The 26,550-nt window shown below is 43.8% G+C and overlaps 1 protein-coding gene across 1 annotated transcript; it reads left to right on the top strand.

The window, feature by feature from the left end:
- Window positions 1–1,626: 1,626 nt before the first annotated feature.
- On the top strand, window positions 1,627–19,503 carry LOC311234987 (Y-box-binding protein 1-like; the record flags this gene model as incomplete). Its single annotated transcript, XM_084322297.1, has 2 exons — window positions 1,627–2,441; window positions 19,230–19,503. The coding sequence occupies exons 1-2, from the start codon at window positions 1,642–1,644 to the stop codon at window positions 19,501–19,503; spliced, it is 1,074 nt and encodes a 357-aa protein (XP_084178423.1). The 5' UTR covers window positions 1,627–1,641.
- Between the last annotated feature and the right edge of the window lie 7,047 nt (window positions 19,504–26,550).

The following is a 26,550-nucleotide window of genomic DNA, read 5'->3' as shown; positions in this document are numbered from 1 at the left end:
CTGGTAGGCCTGAACATTAGACATGGTAACATTATACATGGTAACATACATGGTAACATACAGGGTAACAATAGACATGGTAACATTATAAATGGTAACATTATACATGGTAACATACATGGTAACATACATGGTAACATACATGGTAACATTAGACATGGTAACATTATACATGGTAACATACATGGTAACATACAGGGTAACATTAGACATGGTAACATTATACATGGTAACATACATGGTAACATACAGGGTAACATTATACACGGTACATTATACATGGTAACATTTATGTTGGGGCTAATGGACTGTAAAGCTGACAGGACCGTTCTTATTGGTTTGAGATGATTTTTGTTGTACCATACGTTGCTGTGGGGTGCCCCATTTATTTTGATCCTCCTTTTGGTTAATACAACACTTTGAATTTAACACTGTTCCAGTACTCTCATTCTTTATAGCTGAACAGGTTTGTTTATTATTTCAAGCTTGTTACAGAAATGGCAACCACGAAGGGACCTTAAAAAAAAGCAAAAAATAAAAACAGTGTAAAATATTCTCTATGTTGTTGTTAAGAGCTTTTGTTTTGTTTTGGTAGTTTGGGGTTGCTATACCATGGCTACATCTATGCATTCTCCTATTCCAGGGAGTATTGTTGAAGAAGAGATTGCCTCAGACCAGGGAGAGGGAGAACTTGCTGAGGCTCTTATAGACTTCACAGCTGGCCCTTTTGTGACAAGAAGAGATCCTGTACAGGATCTAGCTGAGACTCTTGATGACTTGCATGTGAATGATGACGGCTCTGGGGGTAGTGAGGAACGGCAACCTGAGGTCACTGTTATCCATTCTGGCGCATTTGCTACCTCTGGGATGGGGGAAGCCGAAGTAGCTACTGACATTACACAGCTTCAGTCACGTTTGAGTGCTGTGGAAAGAGAGATCCAGGCTTTCCATATAAATACAACTAGACAAGATGACATTCTCAGGTGTTACATTGACCGTCAATGTCAACGACTACAACATACTTTTCAGAGCGATATTAATAACCTCCAACGGTCAATGGTGGAGTGTTTGAAAAGATGAGACAAACAGCTTAATGCTCAACTACAAAACCCCATCAGGAGGGATAGCACTCCTGTACGGGATGATGCACCATCTGTTCACTTTTCAGAACATTTTGAACATGGTGGTATTGAAATGGGAACTGAGGAGCAAGGTTCCCTGCCTTTCATGCCTAGACCCTTGCCCTTGCCTCTACTGCCTGTAGTAAATACTCTACTGCTGCCTGGAGTAAGTCCTCTATTGCCTGGGCCAGACCCTCCACAGTGGCAGCCAGGTGAGCTGATCCAGTTTGAGTCTTCCTTTGAACATTCGCATAATGAGCACGAATCTGTGGAACAAGGTCTCACACCACTATGGGATGGGGCAATGGCTGCACCGCATAAAAAGAGGAAGCCCTTGGTGGGGCTGTACTTAGCAGCGACCCCTATAGCCCAGTGTGATTGGCAACGGGAGCGGAGAGAGGAAAGCAGAGAGCTTGAAGGCAGCAGCTCTCACCACCGCCGGTCCAGGTTACTATCTAGCACCGGGAAACACACTAGAGAGTCACCGCCAGCACAAGACCACCATTACCAACCAGTAACCATGAGCAGCGAAGCCGGCGAAACGCAACAACCACCGCAGCCCGCTGACGACGCAGAGAGCCCGTCCAGCCCAGCCGCCGAAGCTTCCGCGGCGGATAAGAAGGTCATCGCAACAAGAGTCTTGGGGACAGTCAAGTGGTTCAAGGTCAAAAATGGATATGGTTTTATCAACAGGAATGACACGAAAGAGGACGTGTTTGTACACCAGACGGCCATAAAAAAGAACAACCCAAGGAAATACCTTCGCAGTGTTGGAGATGGAGACACTGTGGAGTTTGATGTGGTTGAAGGGGAGAGGGGAGCAGAGGCGGCCAACGTCACCGGCTCAGCAGGCGTTCCAGTCAAGGGGAGCAAGTACGCCGCTGACCGGAACCGCTACAGGCGCTACCCCCGCAGGAGGGGCCCTCCCCGCAATGGAGAATACCCTGCGAACTACCAGAGCGATGGCGAGGGCGAGCCGCAGAGTAGCGGAAGTCGTGAAGGCCGCGAGAGGAGCAGCCGCGAGGGGGCAGAGAGCGCCCCAGGGGGAGACATGCAGCCACAGCAGCGCAGGCCCTCCTACCCAGGCAGACGGCGCTACCCGCCATACTTTGGAGGCGAAGGCGAAGAGAACCAGAGAGGTCCAGACCAGGGCAGCGACAAACCAATGAGACAGACCTACTACAGAGGCTTCCGACCAAGGGGTCCATCCAAAGTACCTCTTAACTCCATGTTAGAAAGGCAACAGCAAATCCTGCAACAAGTTCAGCAAAATGTGGCTCAGGCCCAGGAGCATCAAGCTCGAGGCTACAATAGAAGGAGGTCTCCTGTCACATACCAAGTAGGAGAGAAGGTATGGGTTACGTTGCATCCACTGTATGATGCCAAGGACATGTTTATGGCAAAACTTGCTCCAAAGTGGAGGGGGCCAGCCACAGTTCTCAGTTGTTTAGGGTCAGTGACCTACAGAGTAGCCATGGGTAGCAGTCCTAACACCCATGAAACCTTGCATGTTGAGACCATGAAGATGTTGTATGGCAGTGGTACTACGCTTGGTGGGGGGGATAACATGCGTTACTTTATGAAGAAGATGTCAATGTGTTGATAAATGAAGTGTGGGCCCAATATGTTAGGATATGCCAATGTCAGCATATTTGGGTCACTTGACCTTTAAGATTCCAGGTATGGGTGTGGTTAGGGGCGGTCCTAACCATCAGGGGGCCATCTTGGATTGGAATCATGGCCTCATGGAGTTTTGTTTGCTTACTGCTATTGTGAGAGGAAGGAGGGATTTTTCCAGGCCTCCTAAAAGATTCTCCAGTAACCAAGGACAGTTCAGCTACAGTGGTGTTTCTCAGTGGATTACTTCTTTTTCTTTTCCTTTTCTAAGATGTGGATCAACCCAGGACTTATCACCTTTTGGACACTCAAAGGTTTGAGTGTTGTTGGACACTACTACCTCTACTATGCAGGCTGCATGGTCTGGTAGGCCTGAACATTAGACATGGTAACATTATACATGGTAACATACATGGTAACATTAGACATGGTAACATTATACATGGTAACATACATGGTAACATACAGGGTAACATTAGACATGGTAACATTATACATGGTAACATTATACATGGTAATATACATGGTAACATACATGGTAACATACAGGGTAACATTAAACATGGTAACATTATACATGGTAACATACATGGTAACATACAGGGTAACATTATACACGGTACATTATACATGGTAACATTTATGTTGGGGCTAATGGACTGTAAAGCTGACAGGACCGTTCTTATTGGTTTGAGATGATTTTTGTTGTACCATACGTTGCTGTGGGGTGCCCCATTTATTTTGATCCTCCTTTTGGTTAATACAACACTTTGAATTTAACACTGTTCCAGTACTCTCATTCTTTATAGCTGAACAGGTTTGTTTATTATTTCAAGCTTGTTACACTGGCTCCCCATCTGGTCCAGCCCTACGCCGTGATCGGCGCCCTGGTCCTCGCCGTGGTCTTCGCCGTGGTCTGCGCTGGATCTTATTCCGGGGGTTGTCGCCGTCGCACCTCCGTGCCGGCTCCCCCGATCCAGTTCCTAGTCCGGCGACGGGAGGGTCCCTCGTCCGGGATCCTGCTCCGGGGTCCTTACCCTCACCCCTTGGTTCCAGGTTCCCTGACCGACCCCTTGTTTCTCTCCCCGCCTCCCCTCTCCGGGCCTCTGTTCCCGTCCCCACCCCCGCTCCTCGGGCATCTGTCCCCGGGTCCAGCCTCCCTCTCCGGGCTGCTGTCCCCATCCCCACCCCCCCTCATCGGGCCTCTGTCCCCGGGTCCAGCCTCCCTCTCCGGGCCTCTGTCCCCATCCCCACCCCCCCTCTCTGGGCCTCTGCACCCGTTTTCAACCCCCCTTGCTGCTATGCCCCTCCTGGGTTCTTTCCTCGGACTCCCGGTCCCAGTTATCCGGGTCCTCGTCCTCGGTTTTTTCCAGGGTCTCGGCCTCCTGCTTCGCCCGTGTCCGGACGATGTTTTAGGGGATCTGGAATCCCCCCGTTAGGGGGGGGGTACTGTTACACTCCCAGACCAGCTCAACACCACAGACAATGAGTGGACAATGGTCTCATACCACCCTCTAGTGGTCACCCGCAGATGGTGCAGGCCGGCACAGTAACCATGTTGACTAATGTATTGAATATAATTAATAGTATGATTAATGTGGTGTCATGGTGTGTGCTGTTGTTAACTTTACCTCCCCTTGTTTGATGTGGTTCCAATGTCTGGTTGTGTTTTGGTAATTATGCTCTTGTGTCCTTGTGGTTGATGTATTGTTTTAGACTGGCTTGCCAGCTGTGGTCAATTGGTAATTAGTCTTGTTATTTAAGTGTGGGTTGTCCTCACCTGGTTGTGGCGTCATTCCTCCGTTAAACCTGTTCCTGTGATGTCTTTGTCAAACGTCGTCCTTGCCCTGTAGTTGTGTTCTGTCTAAAGTAAGTGTATATTAGTGTTCCGTTTTATTGCTCTTTTATTTCGTGTGTTCAGTCTGGTTTCTGGTTAGGGTTTGTTTTGTATTTAACGCCAGCGCGGCTGTGCCTTTTGTTTGTGCTTGAATCTACCTGTGTCACGTTGCTCAGTAAAGCTCTTTAAATCGTGACCGTCGTCTCCTGCCTCATATCTCTGCTCGCTCTCGTCCTGCTGCTTTGGGTTCTACCTCCACCCTCACCACCTTACGCCGTAGTAACAGCCCTGGTCTACCATAACCCTGATCTAATGCCCTGGAATGTGCAATTGGAATGTGATCAGATCAGTCAGACCACTTCCAGAGTCAGCCAGGTGTAAATGCAATCTGTGCAGCGTGTTCGCACTAGGGAGAATATACCTGCCCACGTGATAGCAACATTATCCGATTATTCTAAAGATTGACCCCTGCCCTGGCACTTCTTCACACCAAGCAAAAACGGTGAAAATATACTGACTATACACACACACACACACACACACACACACACACACACGCACACGCACACGCACACGCACACGCACACGCACACAGAGGGGAGGGGAGAGACAGAGTGCATTATCTAATCATCCTCAAGAGATAATCATGAGCGCTGGGGCAGAAAACATCACACAAGTTAAGTCAAGTGTTCCTTCATTAATCCTCTTGGAGGACGACTAATAGCAGCCATTGATGTTTCTTTTTTTTCACAGAATACATTTCTGCCATATGTACATGTACTGGTGTATGTAAATGTACTGCTGTGTGTAAATATACTGCTGTGTGTAAATGTACTGGTGTGTGATTAATAATAATTGATATCAATTATGTGGGGCCTCTTGAGGACGATTTCCCCACCGGCACTTTGGCGACCTCTAGCGGCTCGGTGTGCATATTTTTAGACAATATATATATAGAATTAAAGCCCTATTTGTCGATAGCCGTTTCAGGTGACAAAATCCGTTCAGCGGTTCTCGAGTTACATGCCGATATGTGAGGTGTGCGCCAAAGTACACAGTATTGTACAAATACCACTCCCAACTCTCGAGCCTCTACCTCCGTCAATCATTTGGCGATCTCGAAAGTTATTGCACAGGGTCAGGGCCGCCTCAGGGGGTGTGCGAGCAGTGCGGTCGCACAGGGCCTCGCGCAAAGGGGCGCCTCGCAAAAAAAAAAAATAAAAAAAAAAAAATATATATATATATTTATTGTTTTTTTTTATTTTTTTTTATTTCTTTTTTAATTTAAATTTTTTTTTTGCGAGGCCCCCCTTCCCGCGAGGCCCTTTTTCATCACAGACCTAAAATCTAGTTTTGCTTATATGCTTATATATTTCACATTAGACACGTTCCTGGCTCTGAGGCTCTGCAGGCAGCAGAATTGGTTTCAATGAGGGGAGGGGTTACAGCCAGGTAAGGTAGCGTCTGTTGAGTTCATTGTGTGTGTCTGTGTGCGTGCCGGGGGGGGGGGGGGGGGGGGGCGTGAACCGACTCATTGCCAGACGTGAGCGATTCGGCTCACGCTCACGGCAATGAATCGGCTCTTATGAACAAGTCGCTCATGACCAGTGATGCCACAGATTACTTGTAAAAGTAATCTGATTACTGATTACTGATTACTCCTTTAAAAAGTAATCTTAGTTACTTTACTGATTACTTGATTATCAGAGTAACTTAGTTACTTTGAAAGTAACTAGGTTACGAAGTCGTCCCCCCTGCTGCTGCCACAACATAAGAATGACAAAAAGAATTGAGTAAAATGTACTCAGTTTGAGTAAAATGTACTAATAGGGCAGGTAGGCCTATCTATAGATCTATAGATTTCACAAAAGATAAATGGTCAATAACACCACATGTAGGCTGATATGTAGCCTACCTTTGAGGCCTGCCCCATTCAGATATGGTTCTACGTTATTATTATTTATTATTGTGTGAATGAATGAATGAAAACTTTATTTAACAGATTGCAGAATGGGTACAATACAGTACGGCTCAATACATACAATTGTTAAGGGGATGCAGACCTGAGAAAGACGTTTGTCTTGTTTCCATCAGGGTCCCCCATTTTCAATTCATATAGACATTTATGACATACACAACATACATGACATTTATGGCATAGGGACATATAGGTATTTAGTACTGATACATTTGTGACATAAGCGGTATTCAAATATACAGTACTGTTACCCCTAGATCCTGACAGAGTATATACATATGATGGGGAGGGGACTGTACATTAGGAGGGGGTGGGTGGGTGGGAGGGAAATATACACACGGCGGGGAGGGAATATATATACTGCAGTGTTGTCAGTGTGCTACTGACAACCTACATACTGCAGTATGGTGTTCCATGTTCATGAATAGTGCAAGCAAAAGATGTTTAACTCAAAGGTGGAACATACTGTTTGGCTGGTGCAGCTCCGACTCCGAGTCCTGTAGAAGTCGATGGTCGTGCTGTTCTGTATATTCCATATGCGGTAGACAGTATTTTGTTTCCTCCGCAAAGTGAATGTTTTTTTCACCCGGCTTAGTTTACACAAACGTTAAGTAGACTAGTGAACTTCCAGTGCAAGGAAGCGTTACGAGCGCGAGCGTCTCCCTGCTACTGTAGCTCGCAGGTCAGCCTGATAATAACAATAACAGCCGCGCCCACCAGCATGGCTCAACACGCGAGTTTGCGTGCTGTGACGTCACTCCCCAATACAAGGAAAAGCTTTCCAAACGTATATTTGACTGTCGAAAACGAAAGAAAATACTGCATTCCGCCTGCATTATGATGAGATAGTAACGAAATAGTAACGCACAGCCACTTGAACAAGTAACTGCAATCAGATTACTGGCTTGTAAAGATTAACGCGTTAGATTACTATTTTCGGGGGAAAGTAATCAGATTACAATAACGCGTTACTTAGTAACGCGTTAGTGGCATCACTGCTCATGACCGACCCATCACTAGCGTCTGACTATTTCGCGCGTGCAGCATTGGAGCCTAGGTTATGCCAGCCAAGATGAAGAGGACATCGTTCGGCAGATGGACTGAAGATGAAAGTTGTTGCATGTTAGACAGTTCAGTCAGGCTAGCCATCCCCGCTAAAGACAGGGACAGCTAGTTAGCTTTAGCTACGTTATAATATTAAGTGTGGTTCAGTCGGGATATAGCCATGATGATGTCGGCTAGTAGCTAGCTTAGCTAAAGGCTAACTAGCGTTAGCTAACCTAGAGACAGCGCGTGCAGCATTGTTATGCCAAGATGAAGAGGATGGTCGTTCGGCAGATGAACTTCGTCAACTCCACACGGTTGTCTCCATCCTCTTGGACGTTTGGTGAGTTTTTAATGCACTCTGTCCTATTCCCGCCGTGGATATCTCTCTCTCTCTCTCTGGAGCCAAACTGGCCGACTAGCTGTTGTAGTACTAGTAGCTAACGGTGTGTGGCCTGGTGTCAGCACCTGTATTGCTTTTCTCATGTTGTACAGTTTTTCAGTGGTAGCCGCATAGCTTGCTTCTGCGTTAGCTAATGGTTAGCGATAGCCGGGTTGAGCTAACTGTTAGCCAGTTAGCTGTTTAGCTACGACGTTAGCTGCCGGCTGCGCTCGGCTGGGAACGTTAGTTTGATGCTATCAGTTAGCCTAGAGTTAGCTGTTAGCTTGTGCTACGACCATTGACATTAGCCGTGAGAATAGCAGGGGGCCCTGGCACTCTGACTACGACATCATCTTTGACAGAAGGTGTAGTCGGGCCTGCACCATGACAAGGCCCCGGCCATAGCTTCTTTTTGTCCCGCCAGCGAGAGGCCTTTCGTCAACGTGGAGACCTGTGTTGCGGCCTTTCGCCCTGCGTTCCTCGTGCAGGTAAGATGTCATGACATTACCCCACTCTTCCTTGGGTAGCTTGGGTAGCGTTGGGCCGTTGGCCAAAGCTGTGTGTGGCCTGGTGTCAGTACCTGGCTGCCTGTAGCTGTTCCGCAACCGTTCCTACTTCCGGGGTAGGCCTGATTGGCCCCGACAGGCACGTGACCCGCCGCGGCCACGCCCCGCGGCAGCCCCAGGAGCAAGCGCGCTACTGCTGGAGTTCGCTTCGCCTTTGACATCGCTGCCATTGGCGAAAGGATGAGAGGCGAGAGCGTAGATTTGTATCATTTAATCATTTAACATTTGAAAGGCATACATTGTTGTCATACAGAAGTACAGAATACTTTTATCCAAAATGCTTCTTACTGTTACACTGTTAGAGACTGTGCAGTGCACGGCTTTAGTCTCACTCGAGTGAGGAAGACCGCTGGTTCTCCAACATACAGCGGTGTGCTCTTCAGAATGTACCGGGAGAAACGTTTTCTGTACCCCGCAGACATAAGCGTCTCACAGGGCTGAGCTGTGCACGGCTTTAGTCTCACTCAAGTGAGGAAGACCGCTGGTTCTCCAACATACAGCGGTGTGCTCTTCAGAATGTACCGGGAGAAACGTTTACTGTACCCCGCAGACATAAGCGTCTCACAGGGCTGAGCTGTGCACGGCTTTAGTCTCACTCGAGTGAGGAAGACCGCTGGTTCTCCAACATGCGATGTGAAAGGCGCGGTCTTCCTCACTCGAGTGAGACACACTGGGCCCATAGCCTGACGTCTTCTGTAGTACATGTCCAAATTTCCGTTCATAAATGAGGGATTAGAAGCGGTTTTGGTAAAAGGTGAGGGGGCTCAGAAAACCATTTTCTCATAGACTTCAATGCAATTCTCTTCCTGTTTTGGCTCGGGATTCTTCACCTAGATCCCTGATTCGCTCATTCCCACGTGGGGTACCATTGGAAAGCCCTACTCATTGGTTACAACCCTGTGCAGGGCCGCCCGGGAGAAATGCGAGGCCCTGTGCAAGATTTAAACGCGAGGCCCCCCCCCCCAAAAGGTAAAAATAAATAAAAATAAAAATATATATATATATAAATGTTTTTTTTTTTTTCATACAGTCAACATATTCTTAAATAATAGCGCTGCCCGAGGCTGGGCATGATACAGTCAACATATAGCAAGAGAGAGAGCGAGAGAGAGCTCCCGTTCTACAGTCAATATACAGTGTTATCGCTGCACAGACCCGGCAATGCCCCTGACCCTCCACCAGAGCAAGGCCAGAGAGAGAGTGAGAGAGAGAAAGCATGTCTGTTTGTGTGTGTGTGTTAGAGAGAGAGCATGTATATGTGTGTTAGAAAGAGAGAGAAATATATAGAGAGAGAGCATGTCATTTTGTGTGTTAGAGAGAGATATAGAGCATGTCTGTGTGTTAGAAAGAGAGAGAGAGAGAGAGAGAGAGAGAGAGAAGAGAGAGAGAGAGAGAGAGAGAGAGAGAGAGAGAGAGAGAGAGAGAGAGAGAGAGAGAGAGAGAGAGCATGTGTGTTTGTGTGTTAGAGAGAGAGAGCATGTCTGTGTGTGTGTGTTAGAGAGAGAGCATGTATGAGAGAGATAAGCAAAGATGAGCCCCTAAAGGATATTCAACTTTTAATGGAAGAACAAAACAGAAGGAAAAGATAACTTCACAAAGGCAACATGAATATACATAGATCCAAAAGGACAAAGATCAACACTTAAATCCAAAGAGAAGAGGGTCTATACCAGAGAAAACAAAGTAGCAAGGAGCCAATGGCCGACATCAGCTAAATAGGCTAACTGCAAATAGAGTAGCCAGGTACTGACACCAGGCCACACACAGCGTTGGCCAACGCTACCCAAGCTACACAAACGACCAAGACAATTCACACACAGCACATGCCGTATCTCCAAATGTTGTGAAGTAACATATGTTTTGCCTGGAAAAAAACATCGTTATTAACAAAACATTCGGGAGGGGAAGGAAGGAAGAGTGGGGTAATGTCCAATGGACATCTTACCTGCACCAAGGAACGCAGGGCGAAAGGCCGCAACACAGGTCTCCACGTTGACGAAAGGCCTCTCGCTGGCGGGACAAAAAGAAGCTATGGCCAGAGCCTTGTCATGGTGCAGGCCCGACTACATCTTCTGTCAAAGATGATGTCGTAGTCAGAGTGCCAGGGCCTGCTATTCTCAAGGCTAATGTCAATGGTCGTAGCACAAGCTAACAGCTAACTCTAGGCTAACTGATAGCATCAAGCTAACGTTCCCAGCCGAGCGAAAACGAGCAGCTAACGTCGTAGCTAAACAGCTAACTGCCGAATGACCGTCCTCTTCATCTTGGCATAACAATGCTGCACGCGCTCTCTCTAGGTTAGCTAACGCTAGTTAGCCTTTAGCTAAGCTAGCTACTAGCCGACATCATCATGGCTATCCCGACTGAACCACACGTTAGCACTCAATATTATAACGTAGCTAAAGCTAACTAGCTGTCCCTGCCTTTAGCCGGGATGGCTAGCCTGACTGAACTGTCTAACATGCAACAACTTTCATCTTCAGTCCATCTGCCGAATGACCGTCCTCTTCGTTTTGGCTGGCATAACTAAGCATAATCTCCAAAGCTGCACGCGCGAAAATAGTCAAACGCAGCTGACACACGCCGGCGTACACATGATGTAACCCCTCCCTTCTTGAAACCAATAGTATGTCTGCTGCAGAGCCCCAGAGCTCCAATAGAGAATAGTGCAGAGCCGCAGAGCCAGGAACATTCTACAAACGTGTCTAATGTGAAATATATAAGCATATAAGCAAAACTAGATTTTAGGTCTGTGATGAAAAAGGGCCTCGCGGGAAGGGGGGCCTCGCAAAAAAAAATTAAAATTAAAAAAAATAATAAACAAATAATAAATACATTTTTTTTTTTTTTTTTTTATTATTATTTTGTGCGAGGCCCCCCTTCCCGCGAGGCCCTGTGCGACCGCACTGCTCGCACCCCCCCTGAGGCGGCCCTGCCTATGTTACTCTATTTAATTAGCACTAAAAGTGAGTTTTTTATTGCATCAGAACCTTCAGAATGTCATCTTTCAAAAGAGACCAGGCTCATGCATGTGCTATAAGTATAAAGTAGGCTATAGTATTTTGGTTTGCAAAAAACGTATGCAGTCCTCAAAAACGAAAACTAAAATGGCCAATTTTGGGGGTGCCTGGAGGTTAATAATAGTTAATATACATGGTGTTTATGAATAGTTCATATGCATGGTGTTTAATAATATTTAATATACATTGTATTATTATTATTACAATTGTGCTATTATTATTATTATTATTATATTATATTATTATTATTATTATTATTATTATTATTATTATTATTATTATTATTATTATTATTATTATTATTATTATTATTAATAATAATAATTATTATTATTATTATTATTATTATTATTATTATTATTATTATTATTATTATTATTATTATTATTATTATTATTATTATTATTATTATTATTATTATTATTATTATTATTATTATTATTATTATTATTATAGTATACATATGTCTCACCTGTCACTGTGTAAAACTACTTTTATAGCGCCCTTCTCAGCACGAGTGCACAGAGTGCTTTACAGAATTTTAAAACATCAGTCAAAAATACAATAAATAAAACATGTGAAGAGAAGAAAAGAAAAACATAAAAATTATCTAAAACAACAGAATAGACAACAAAAACTAAAAAGACAGACTGGAAGAAACGGCTATGGGTGTTTAAAAAGCCTGCCTGTAGAAGTACGTTTTTTAGAAATGTGTTCTGATGGAGAAGTTTTCACGTTTAAGGGGAGGGCATTCCAGAGTGAGTTCTGGAACTTATTCATCATTCGAGGTACTTGTGAACAAAATTGGGCACACAAACCCCTTTCACTGTGTATTGATCTACCGACCCCCTGGGAAAAATAGCTCGTTCCTCGCTGATTTTGGTGACTTTCTAGCATCCATTATTCGCTTGGACAGGGTCTTGCTGATTGGAGACTTTAATATCCATGTAAACAAGAGCTCTGATAACTTTGCCACTGACTTTTTAAATGTTACGGACTCGTTTAATTTCACCCAGCACATCTCCGGTCCGACGCATTGCAAAGGCAACACGTTAGACCTTGTGTTCACGATCGGGTTAAAAGTCAGCAATGTTAGCACAGAGGAGTTATTGGTGTCCGATCACAGCTGTATTTTGTTTAGCCTAGCATTCGATAATGACTTTGTTCCATTGAAGTGTGTTAAAACCTCTCGTATTATTAATAGCACAGCTATAGATAGCTTCCTTGCTAGCTATGATACAAATGTTTTGGTGTCTTCTGTTGATGACGTTGACTGTCTGGTTAACAAATTCAACACACACTGCGCGGCCATTTTAGATGACGTAGCGCCCCTAGCAACACGCAGCGTTCGTCCTGTGAACCCCTCCCCCTGGCTTGACAACAACATCTGTGAGCTCAGGCGTAACTACCGCAGAGCAGAGAGACGCTGGAAAACCTCTCATTTAGAAATTCATCGTTTATACCTCAAAGAGCTGAGGGCTGAGTTTAATAACTCAGTAAAGTCCGCCAGGGCTACCTATTTCAGTAATTTAATCTCATCCAACAAGCACAATCCCAGAGTATTATTTAAAACCATTAACACACTTGTCAGCCCCCCCCCACCCCCTACACCTGTCAAATGAGGACTGTAACCGCTTTCTTCAATTTTTTGTCACCAAGGTTGCAAACATAATGGCAAACATCACTCCTTCACTATCCCCCCTTCCCCTCCATCCCACCACTCAAGCATCCCTGAGCGATTTCTCACCTGTCTCTCTGGATGATCTCACCATCTTAGTCACCTCCATGAAGACCTCCTCAAGCCCCCTAGACATCCTTCCTACATCCATGTGTAAGGAAGTTTTCTGCTCTGTTGGCCCCAGTCTAGTCACTATCATTAACTCATCCCTAGCCTCTGGTTCTGTCCCAATCTATTTTAAGGAGGCAGTCGTACAGCCACTCCTTAAAAAGCCCAACCTAGACCCCACCATCCATAAAAATTTCAGACCCATCTCCAAGCTGCCTTTTGCATCTAAGGTGTTAGAAAAGGTTGTAGCCAACCAGCTCACCACCCACATGTCGCAAAATGACATCTGTGACAAATTCCAATCTGGCTTCCGCAAACTCCACTCCACTGAATCTGCCCTTCTCAGAGTATCCAATGATCTCCTGATGTCTGCTGACTCTGGTGAATGCTCTGTTCTGGTCCTGTTGGACCTGAGCGCAGCGTTTGACACCACAACATCCTTTTGGACAGGCTCAGGGAGTGGGTGGGCATCTCTGGGAGCGCCCTAAACTGGTTTGCCTCTTATCTAAAGGAGAGAACGTTCTCGGTGGCTGTGGGTCCTTTTAAATCTGACCCCACCCCCCTCTCATGTGGGGTACCACAGGGATCGGTGCTAGGACCACTCCTTTTTGCCATCTACATGCTTCCCCTAGGCCTCTTCATCAATAAATTCACTGGCATTAAATACCACTGCTACGCAGACGACATACAACTACTCTGCTCTTTTAAACCCGACAACTTGGAGAAACTCAACCTTCTCCAGGAGTGCCTGCTCGGCATTGAGAGCTGGATGGGGAGTAACTTCCTCCAGTTAAACGCAAAAAAAACGGAGGTGCTGATCGTAGCAGCTGAAAAGACTGCAGCTAGAGTGGCCACTCACTTGGGGTCCCTTAAAGACAACATACGTCCCCACCTGAGAAACTTGGGTGTTGTCTTCGACCAGGCCATGAACCTAGACAAACATGTCAAAACACTCACACGCACCTGCTTCTTTCACCTCAGAAACATTGCAAAACTACGCACCATCATATCTCACTCTGAACTAGAACTGTCCGTGCATGCTTTTATTTCCTCTAGGCTTGACTACTGCAACTCAATTTTCACCTGTCTCACCAAATCATCCACAGATAAATTACAAATGGTCCAAAATGCTGCAGCCAGGCTACTCACAAGGTCAAAAAAATCATGCCACATCACTCCCATTCTGGTATCCCTGCACTGGCTCCCGGTACACTATAGAATTCACTTCAAAGTCCTCACTTTCACTTTCAGAGCACTTCACGGTCAGGCCCCCATCTACATCACTGAACTCATCCATCCCTACACCAACACCTGCTCATTCAGATCTGCCGATCAGCACCTCCTGGTGGTCCCCAGGTCCAGGGTTAAAACAAGGGGTGATCGAGCCTTCCAGGTGACAGCATCAAGGCTCTGGAATGCTCTCCCCCTGGACCTGCGAACTGCCCCCTCTGAGAACTCGTTTAAAAAACAATTAAAAACGCATTTGTTCAGACAGGCTTTTGGTCATGCATAGGCACTTTTTTTTCTTGTCCTCACTGTTTTATAGTTTTTGTTTTAATTAGTGACTCATGATTTTATCCAAATTCTTTGATTCTACTTTTTCTATCTGGTTTCACTGTTTTTAACTGCTGTTTGTTGTTGTTGTCATTTATTTCTGATTTTGTTTTTATTGTGTTTTTATATTAAGCTGTAGTGTAAAGCACCCTGTGCATTCGTGCTGTGAAGGGTGCTATATAAATAAAGGTCATTCATTCATTAATTCATTCATTCATTCATTCATTCATTCATTCATTCATTCATTCATTCATTCATTCATTCATTCATTCAGAGCCTCTGGGCAGTCACTGCAAAAGCTCTGTCCCCTTTGGATTTAAGTCTGGTCCTGGGCACCACATTCCTGGCTGGAAGAAAGTGGATGGATGAGCTTATTAATGTAGGGGGGGGCTTGCCCATGGAGGCCTCTGTAGGCTAACACCAGGACCATGAAATTGATCCTGGAGTTTACCGGGAGCCAGTGCAGGGAAGCAAAGATGGGGGTGATGTGGCATGATTTTTTTTTTGGACCTGAGTGGCCTGGCAGCAGCGTTTTGGACCAACTGAAGTTGATTAATGGATTTTTTATTTAGACAGATGAAGAGTGAGTTGCAGTAATCAAGTCTGGATGAAATAAAGGCGTGTACAGCCATTTCTAGTTTGTTGTGAGATATGATGGACCAGAGTTTTGCAATGTTTCTTAGATGGAAGAAACAATTGTGAGTCCGAGTTTTGACATGTTTGTCCAGATTCATGGCCTGTTCGAAAATGACCCAGAGGTTTCTTAAATGGAGGCGCACATTACTTTTAAGGAAACCCATGTGCAAGACTACTCTCAAGGCAATGTTTTCTGACACTAATCAGTACCTCTGTTTTTGCCGCATTTAGCTGAAGGGAATTGCTACCCATCCAATTTTCGATGGCAGACAGGCACTCATGCAGGATATTTAATTTCTCCAAATGTTCAGGCTTGAAGGAGAAATATATTTGGATGTCATCTGCGTAGCAGTGGTAGGAGATGCCCCTAAATTAGCTTATGAGAAGGCCTAGGGGGAGCATGTAGAGGACAAACAGGATTGGCGCTAGCACAGATCCATGTAGTATGCCGCACGAGAGGGGTGAAGGGTCTGATTTAAAAGGGCCAACAGCCACGGCGAAACTTCTCTCCTGAAGGTAGGAGGTAAACCAACTTAGGGCGCTCCCAGTGAGGCCCACCCACTCCATGAGCCTGTTTAACAGGATGCCGATGGTCTACTGTGTCGAACGCTGCACTGAGATCCAGCAGGACCAGGACAGAGCATTCACCAGAGTCAGAGGACATCATAATGTAATTTGAGAATCTGAGGAGGGGAGTTTCAGTGGAGCGTTTTTTTTGCTGAAACCTGATTGGAGATTTTGTGAGTAGTTAGATAGAGAAAGTTGTGGCAAACCAGCGCATCACCTAACACCTTTGAGATAAAGGGCAGCTTGGAAATGGGTCTGTAGTTATTTGGCAGGGAGGGGTCTAAATTGGGTTTTTTGCGAAGGGGCTGTACTGCCACCTCCTTAAAATAGACAGAGGGGACAGAGCCTGAGACTAGTGATTTGTTTATGATGGTTACTAAACTGGGGCCAACAGAACTCAAAACCAACTTGAGCATGGATGTGGGTAGAATATCTAGGGGGCTTGTGGACACGCCCAATATGTGTGGCTCGCGAGCAGTCTGCACTCTGCACCCCTGACAGCGCTCTTGGCAGAAATGTGTGTGTCAAAATGTAGCACGCTGTCAAGTTTAGCGCGCTGTCCAAAAAAAGAAAAGAAACTAGAAATCAAGAAATCAAGATGGAAAGCAGTCAAAATAAACCTGCAGTTAAAACCAAGAACGGCAAACGACACATTCCGTTCCTATCTATCTGTCCCACTTTGTCCCACCAAAATCGTACTGTTGTCCCCCCCCCCCCCCCCCCCTGGCATTGTACTATTTATTTGCACTAGCACTATTGCACTTGGGACATTGATATTATATTATTGATGTTATTATTTATACATGCTATAGTCAGTATGTTTGTATGTGGTGATGCTCTAAACTCAATTTCGTTGAACCAACAATGACAATAAAAATGTATTAATAATTAATTAATAAGAACTCCTCTCCTTCACTATAATCTAATTATGAAATCAGATGTAGGCCAGGGCTTTACAACTTAATAAAGAGATTGAATACAATTAAATTGGATATAAACGGAATTAAATATAGCACAATATAATTAGGATATTCTTTTATTGTATATGGTATATATTTAATTTAGTTTCTATCCCATTTAATATATATTCAATATCTTTATTAAGTTATAAAGCCCTGGCCTATATCTGATGTCATAATTAGAGTGAAGGAGAGGAGTTCTTATTAATTAATTATTAATAAATTTTAAATGTAATAATACTAATAATAATAATAACTTCAGAATAATAATAATCATGACATTGCATTACTGCTGATCAGCACCTATATCAGAAATAAATGTTTACTGTATTGATCATCTCACAACCAAGCATTTGAAATGTCAGTGCTGGCCTTATTTATAAATCACGCGTTGCGAAGGCTATTGGCACGCAGCTTTATATTTCTCGAACAAGTTAGATACTGTTCATAAGTTAACTCATGAGATCTATTTTCTTTAGTATTCCGTTCATTTTGTATTGTATTTAGTTTACTTCGTAATGTATGGAGTGCAAAAGAATAGAATTAAAATGATAGATCCTGCACTGCACTGTCTTTGTCCTGTGTCTTGTTATGTGAAAAGAAAATGCATACACTGTATCACTGTGACAATTACCAATGGTTACACAACAGAACCCCTGTCATCAGTCACATCACCCCCGTTCTACGCCAACTACACTGGCTTCCCATTAAACACAGCATAGACTACAAGATCCTCCTCCATACTTTCAAGGCCATCCACAACCTCGCCCATACCTGTCCGACCTCCTCCACATCAACATTCCCACCCGGTCCCTCAGGTCTGCCTCCTCCATCAACCTGACCGTCCCCCCAGCCCGTCTGTCCACCATGGGGTCAAGAGCCTTCAGCTGCTCTGCCCCCCGCCTTTGGAACTCCCTCCCCCCCAACATCAGGAACATTGACTTCATCATCCCATTCAAAACCCACCTCAAAACCCACCTGTTTAGGCAGGCGTATGTCTGATTTTATTTTATTTTTTAAATGTATTGTGATTGTTAATGAACTGTTTTTTAAATTGTTGTACGGCGACCTTGAGTGTCCTGAAAGGCGCCTTATAAATAAAATGCATTATTATTATTATTATTATTATTATTATTATTATTATTATTATTATTATTATTATTATTATTATTATTATTATTATTATTATTATTATTATTATTATTATTATTATTATTATTATTATTATTATTATTATTATTATTATTATTATTATTATTATTATTATTATTATTATTATTATTATTATTATTATTATTATTATTATTATTATTATTATTATTATTATTATTATTATTATTATTATTATTATTATTATTATTATTATTATTATTATTATTATTATTATTATTATTATTATTATTATTATTATTATTATATGGCTTAATAAAGGAATCTGAATCTGAATGTGTTTTGGTCGCATATCTTCATTGCATTGTAATGTCCTATTCCAATTACATGTGTATAATTGTACTATATTCTATTTAGCTATATTTAATTTAGTTTATATCCCATTTAATTGTTAAAAAGGGGAACAGATGAAAATAACAGACACAACTTTCAGACTTAAAACAGATTAGATCTATTTTCTGGTGTTCCACGAAATGTCAATGAACGAAATCCGTCCATAGATTCTGGCTGTGGGGGTGCCATCGCGCCAATATAGCGATGTCCGCATGTGGCTTTATATTTGTCGAACAAATTAGATTCTGTTTATATACAAGCATAACGCCAAGGCCCACAACGTTATATAACGATATTTAAATAATGAGTACGATTGCATGGGATCGCTGCATGCGCTTGATTTGATATTGTCCTTAGAAGATATTCGATAATATCTTTCACGGTCATGCCTGTCTGCACAATTACTGCTGCCATGATCACCTGTTTAGAGGCTCATTTACATGTCCCACCCATATTACCTCATTTAAATATACGCCAATTGCACGGACGCAATGCCGACGTTACACATGAGCATTGAGCAACCTCGATTCACTCATTTGAGAGTGAGATGCACCGGCTCTGCTTTGGAAAAAGCCGCGCAAAGCTTTTGTGGATTCCGCCCAAAGTGTGCCTTCAGTTTGTTGTTGAGTCTCTTGCTGTTCCTTGAATGATGCTTTCAGCGTCGGTCCTCACAGACAGCAGTTCCCTCACAGACAGCAGTTCCCTCGCAGACAGCAGTTCCCTCACAGACAGCAGTTCCCTCACAGACAGCATCACAAACAGCAGTTCCCTCACAGACAGCAGTTCCCCCACAGACAGCATCACAGACAGCAGTTCCCTCACAGACAGCAGTTCCCTCACAGACAGCAGTTCCCTCGCAGACAGCAGTTCCCTCGCAGACAGCAGTTCCCTCACAGACAGCAGTTACCCCTCTATTTAGTCCGTGTACTGTAAGGAAACACGTTATAATGATTGATATGATGGATGGTTTAACACCATTTACTCAGTAGATCATATGAAGACACAACTGAATATACTGTGAATCTATATCTATAATGTCTATATATCTATCTGTCTATCTGTCTTTGTCTGTTGAAAATATACATTCTGTGTGTGTGTGTGTGTGTGTGTGTGTGTGTGTGTGTGTGTGTGTGTGTGTGTGTGTGTGTGTGTGTGTGTGTGTGTGTGTGTGTGTGTTAGGTGTGTTGTTTGGACGGGGGACGACCGCGTCTTCTTCTTCAATCCCACAATCCACCTCTCTGTCTGGGAGAGACCGGGCGATCTGATTGGTCGAGATATCAACCGCATCATCGAAGACCCACCTCACAAGAGGAAGAAGGCGATGGCTCACAGTCAGTCACATTATACTGTAGCGTCCATCTCCTTTCTCCTCTCTTTTCCTTCTCTCTCCTCTCCTCTCTCCTTTCTCCTCTCTTCTCCTTCTCTCTCCTCTCTCCTCTCTCATCTATCCTCTTCTCTCCTTCATACTGTCTCAACTGTGTATTCTATCTTGATTCCAGAGGTTTGGTAAATGTCAAACAGCAAAAACAAAGATGGGTTTAGGGGTTTTGTCGTATCTGACACAAGATTGATATGAAACAAAAGACAACAAAGAAAAGGACAAGATGACTATTCTGAAAATATTCTAAGACAAACTGTCCTGGGCCTTGGTCGTTGTTTTTAAGAACACTGTGTGTCTAGTGTCTGAGAAACTGTATGCTAGTTAACTATATTAACTAGTCAAGGCTGTACAGAGAATATGTATTTAACAGAGCTTTAACATGCTGTCCGTACACTAGACTCTGATCGTGACTAGAGTGCTAATAGGCCCAGTAAGCTGTACAAATGATGTAGGACGAAACATATACATAAAAAAAAAACACACACACACACACAGATAAGGCGCGCACACAAACATAAATAGATATATACACACACACACACACACACACACACACACACACACACACACACACACACACACACACACACACACACACACACACACACACACACACACACACACACACACACACACACACACACACACACACACACACACATATACAGTATACACAAACACACACACATACATAATATATAAATATATTAGATAAACACATAGGTTAACATAGGTGTTAATCTGATGACAAATAAAGACTTATACTTATATAGAGAGAGGTACACCAGCGAGCTGAGGGAGATGAAGGTGGCTGGCCTTGTCCTTGAGCGACGCCTCACTGCATCGGGACTCACCGTGCACAGAGAGGTCTACAGAGAGCACCAAAAGGCCTACTCCAAAGCCCTGAAGGACGCTCGGTCACGGTTCTACTCCAACATCATCAACAATAGCCCCGGCAATTCTAAACAGCTTTTTTCCACCATACACCACCTCCTCAAACCCCAAACCCAGGCACACAGAGAGACCACTGAGAAGCGATGTAATGACTTCATGTCATTTTTCATATCCAAGGTTGAGGGCATCCGCTCTCTCCTCCCCGGCTCCTCTTCCTCACCTGCTCCACCTGCTGTCTTACAGCCTGAAGTCTCCCAGCTCCTCCGCTGTTTCAGCGACACCACGCAGCGTGAGGTCGAGGCCATCATCGGGAGGATGAAGTCATCCACGTGTGCTCTGGATCCCCTCCCCACAGCACTGGTGAAAGCCAACATCCGCACTATTGGTCCCCTCATGACCAGCACCATCAACCTCTGCTTGCAGGCTGGCCACGTTCCGCCTGCCCTCAAAACTGCCATCATCACCCCCCTCCTGAAGAAACCCACCCTGGACCCAGAGGCCCTCGTCAACTACCGGCCCATCTCCAACCTCCCGTTCCTTTACAAAGTGCTGGAGAAGGTAGTTGCGAAGCAGCTCCTAGCACACCTCGGAGACAACAACATTTTAGAGAAGTTCCAGTCTGGTTTCCGCTCCGCGCACAGTACAGAGACAGCCCTGGTCAGGGTAACCAACGATCTACTGATGGCGGCGGATGCGGGAACCCCATCCATTCTGGTCCTTCTCGACCTATCGGCAGCCTTCGACACGGTGGATCATCCCATTCTACTGGACTGTCTCCACTCCAATGTCGGACTCCGCGACCTAGCCCTTGGCTTATTCCAGTCCCTCTTGGCTGGTCGGACTGAGTGTGTCTCCCTCGGAGGCGCAACATCCTCCAACCACCCTGTCACCTGCGGTGTCCCCCAGGGATCCGTCCTCGGCCCCCTGCTGTTCACCCTGTACATGCTCCCCCTCGGCCGCATCATCGACCGGCACGTGTGTCTTTCCACTGCTACGCTGACGACACCCAGTTATATATCCGGATCACACCATCATCACCTTCATCACCCCCCACACTGACCGCTTGCCTGGAGGAGACTAAGGCGTGGATGAACCACAGGTTTCTCCAGGTCAACAGTTCCAAAACACAAGCCATGCTGATCGGTACCCCACACCAGGTCCGGTCAACCACCATCACCACCATCTTCTTCTCCGGTCAGGACATTCCCCTTTCCACCCTTGTCACCAACTTGGGCGTGAAAATGGACCCCCACCTCACATATGATACACACATCAAACACCTCTGCAAGACCTCTTTCTTTCACCTCCGTAACATCACTAAACTCCGCCCCTCACTCACCCTGGCAGATTCGGAGAAACTCGTCCACGCTTTTGTTTCCTCCAGGCTGGACTATTGCAATGCACTCCTCATCGGGATTCCTAGCAAAAGCATTAAAAAACTGCAAACCATCCAGAATGTCGCTGCTAGGATCCTGATGAGGGTGCGCAAATATGATCACATCACCCCCACCCTCAGATCCCTTCACTGGCTCCCCGTGGAACACAGAATTGAGTACAAGGTGTCCCTCCTCACTCACCAGTGCGTACACGGTGGTGCCCCTGCCTATCTCAAGGAACTCCTCACCCCCCAGTCCTCCTCACGTTCCCTCCGCTCCGGCACAGCCTACCTCCTCAAAGCCCCCAGGACTAAGCTGCACTCCATGGGTGATCGCGCCTTCTGCTCCGCCGCACCCAGACTTTGGAATGCTCTCCCCATCCACCTGAGAGCACCACAATCCGTCAAAGTTTTTAAAAGCGGCCTAAAAACATTTCTTTTTAACAAGGCTTTTGCCTGAATTTTCTTTTACTTTTATTTTTTACTTCTATTCATTTTACTATTATTTTTATTTTATTTTACTCTTAGGTTCTTCCATTTCACTGGTTGTTAGTCTTTTTAATTGTTTTTATTCATTTTAAATTGTTTTATTCATTTAACTTTTGACTTTATCTCCTGTAGCACTCTGAGATTCTCACGAATGTAGAGCGCGGTACAAATTTAATCCATTATTATTATTATTATTATTATTATTATTATTATTATTATTATTATTATTATTATTATTATTATTATTATTATTATTATTATTATTATTATATACACACACAGATCAGGAGGTGCTGATTCAACATTAAATAAACAAACATGACCTTCATCGTCAAACACACACACATATACACACATGTATAATGTTTCATCTACATCTATCTTTTAAGTTGAATCACGTGCCCGGTAAACATGTAAAGTCCTCTCGTGTCCTTGGTAAACTCTCTGTAGAGAAATTTTCCTCAGTTTTTTATCAAAGCGCGGTGCAGTCCTCACAAGATGATGTAAATTCTCTGGTCAGCGTATTTAATTCACATTGCTCGTCCATATTGGATAAAGTGGCTCCAATAAAAACATGCCTCGTTCCGTCAGTAAACCCATCTCCCTGGTTAAATGACGCCATTCGTTGTGACGCGAGAGCTTCCTACTTTGTCAATCTGATTAGAACCAGTAAACGGAATCCAACATTTTTATTTGACACTATCTCCAATATTGTCACCCCCGCTCCCCCGGTTTTACCCATATTCTCAAACAAGGATTGCAGTGATTTCCTCTCCTTCTTTGTGAGCAAGGTTGACCAAGTTAGGGCTCACATCATCCCCTCCCCCACCCTCCCACCCATCAATTCTTAATGATTTCTTTCCCATCTCCGTGACGGACCTTATAAAACTGGTGGGATCTATGAAAACCTCCTCAAGCCCATTAGATATCATACCGACATGTATGCTAAAAAATTAAGGTTTACTCACCTCCATTGGTCCGTGTCTGGTTTCCATTATAAACTGCTCACAGACTTACTGATAAAAACAGCCTTCTGATAAAACAGCCTTCTGATAAAACAGCCTCCTGATAAAACAGCCTCCTGATGAAACAGCCTCCTGATGAAACAGCCTACTGATGAAACAGCCTACTGATGAAACAGCCTCCTGATAAAGAGCCTACTGATAAAAACATTTATCTATGGGTAGGCTGCAAAAATAAACTTCTAGACCTACTGATAAAACATCCTACCCATAGACCTACTGAGGATAAAACAGTCTACCCATAGTCCATTGTAAAGGACTGAATTTAAGACAGTGTTTTCTTTTTTAAATAGTGAAACTGGCTTATTCGAGACTAGAGATTGAAGTGTTGCAGGTTCAACTCTGGAGCAATATTTATGTATTAATTTAATCAGCCCCTAGTATGACATGGTTGGTATCTAGATACCTTGCAGTCTTAGGTCTCATATGGTGCCACTAGCTGTGTGCTACTGACCTCGGTACAGCCTTCAAAAGTAACATTTATGTTGGATGGTTCACTCGCTAATCAGTAGGTTTCAGAGGGTTCAAAGTAGGCCACGTTAACCAAGGTCAGGACTGAGGATTTGATATGGTTAAATCATGGTTAAATTATGTTAGAAATAGGCTACAGTTTAATTGTATTCTGATTAAACTATTAAGCATGTATGAATTAATTACTATGTCTAGTAAATTAAGTATGTGGCTGAATGAAATTTCAGGTAATTTTCTTATTCTGATATTTGTGTGTCCAGCAGAAAGCAGCTCTGCCTCTCCTTGCTGTGAACACCATGATGATGAAGATTATGAGGGTGATCATGAAGAGGTTGAAGAGGACGAAGAACACATCTCCAAACCCAAAAGGAACAAGTGAGTTTTAGACTTCAGAATAATAACCTATAATGTATAAAAAGCTTTCATCTTGGCACCATGCTTCTCTGACATGAAAGTAACAAGGTAACATTATTATTATTATTATTATTATTATTATTATTATTATTATTATTATTATTATTATTATTATTATTATTATTATTATTATTATTATTATTATTATTATTATTATTAGTATTGCTACTGCTGCTGCTACTACTACTACTACTACTACTACTACTACTACTACTACTACTACTACTACTACTACTACTACTACTACTACTACTACTACTACTACTACTACTACTATTATTATAATTGTATACTATTATATACTACTACTACTACAGGGACTACTACTACTACTACTATTACTACTATTATTGTTGTTATTACTGCTAGTACTCCTACCACTACTATGATGACCACTACTACTACTACTACTACTACTACTACTACTACTACTACTACTACTACTACTACTACTACTACTACTACTACTACTACTACTATACAACTGATGATTACTACTACATGGTGTTTAATACAGAAACGTATTATGGAGTATAACCTGTCAAAAGATGCATATTGACCCAGGCCATTGGGTGGGTACTGGTGAGGAGGACAGACTTTGTTACTTATGTGATCTCAATGAAAGTGAAAGTGCAATCCATTTTGTTTTGTACTGCCCATATTATCATGATTTAAGATTGAGATATGCCAGCATGGTTGATACAGATACAGATATACCAGCATGGTTGATACAGATACAGATATGCCAGCATGGTTGTTACAGATACTTACAGATGCTTAGCATGATTCAAAAGCGAGTCTTTATCCCAAACGGTTCCAAAGATAATTTAATGTTTTGCAAATGTTAATGTTTTGTTTTGGGCGTGTGGGTGGGACACTCAGCTTCAGTGGCAGCTCTACCACTAGGGGCGCTCGGGCGCCGCCCCCCCTCAGCTCCTACCCTGGTTATATGAGAGAACAAAAAAAATAAGTTTTTAGTTTTTTGTTTTATAGCCCTATAAATAATATAAACATGTTTAAAATTAATAATATTTACTCATTTTAAGTATGTTTGTGTTTCCAATGCACAATATAACGTTATTATATTAAAAAAAAAATACTCGTTTTCTTGAACAGGAAGTGACTCACCTTTCTTTTTTTTAATTATTTTTTTGTATTTCTCGGCCCGGGCTAGACGCGATAGCGCTCTGAGTGCGCGTCACGGTTTGATCGCTGTATCACGCGCAGCCAATCAGTGCGTAACGCGTTGTGCGTTGAAATATGACTATTATGTTGGAATCCGGGCGCGATTTGAAGCGGTCTAGCCAGTAGCGTCAAGAATTTCTGTAGCCGCATTTCGCGGAGACTCTCTCTGATTGGCCGACGCCAGTATTTTTTTCCGTAGCAGAATTTCACAGAGACGATCTCTGATTGGCCGAATCCAATTTCTAATGTTCCAATTCTAGCTTATTCCTAGGTTGGTCCTCCGTTGGTGGTAGAGATTTGTCTTGTTGTGAGATGCATGCAGCTGAGCGTGCCGTGACTGCAAGTTCTTTAGACTGTTAAGCTTAGGCACTCTTTCAAAGTTGGTTAAGGTTAGAGTTTGTCTTAGAGCATGGCGATAGAACACCAGGTAGTTTGCAGTCTGTTCGACGCGGAAATGGAGAAAGGAATGAAGTACTTGTGTTGTGTGACCAACTGCTAACAAGCTAACACTTGGCTAACAAGCTATATGGCGGATGCAGTCTGGACACAGTGGACAGTGGTCTGGAATACATCAACAGTGGATTATACACTTTATCAAGGCAAGCCCTGGACGTGTCAACTAAACAGTGAGTCTCTCTCTCTCTCGCTCTCTCTCTCTCTCTCTCTCTCTCTCTCTCTCTCTCTCTCAATCAATCTCTCTCTCTCTCTCTCTCTCTCTCTCTCTCTCTCTCTCTCTCTCTCTCGGATTG

This window comes from Notolepis coatsorum, assembly GCF_963971535.1.
Source record: "Notolepis coatsorum genome assembly, chromosome: 10".
NCBI lineage: Eukaryota > Metazoa > Chordata > Actinopteri > Aulopiformes > Paralepididae > Notolepis > Notolepis coatsorum.
Note: the sequence above shows the minus strand (reverse complement) of the source record. Positions and strands in the feature narration are given on the sequence as shown.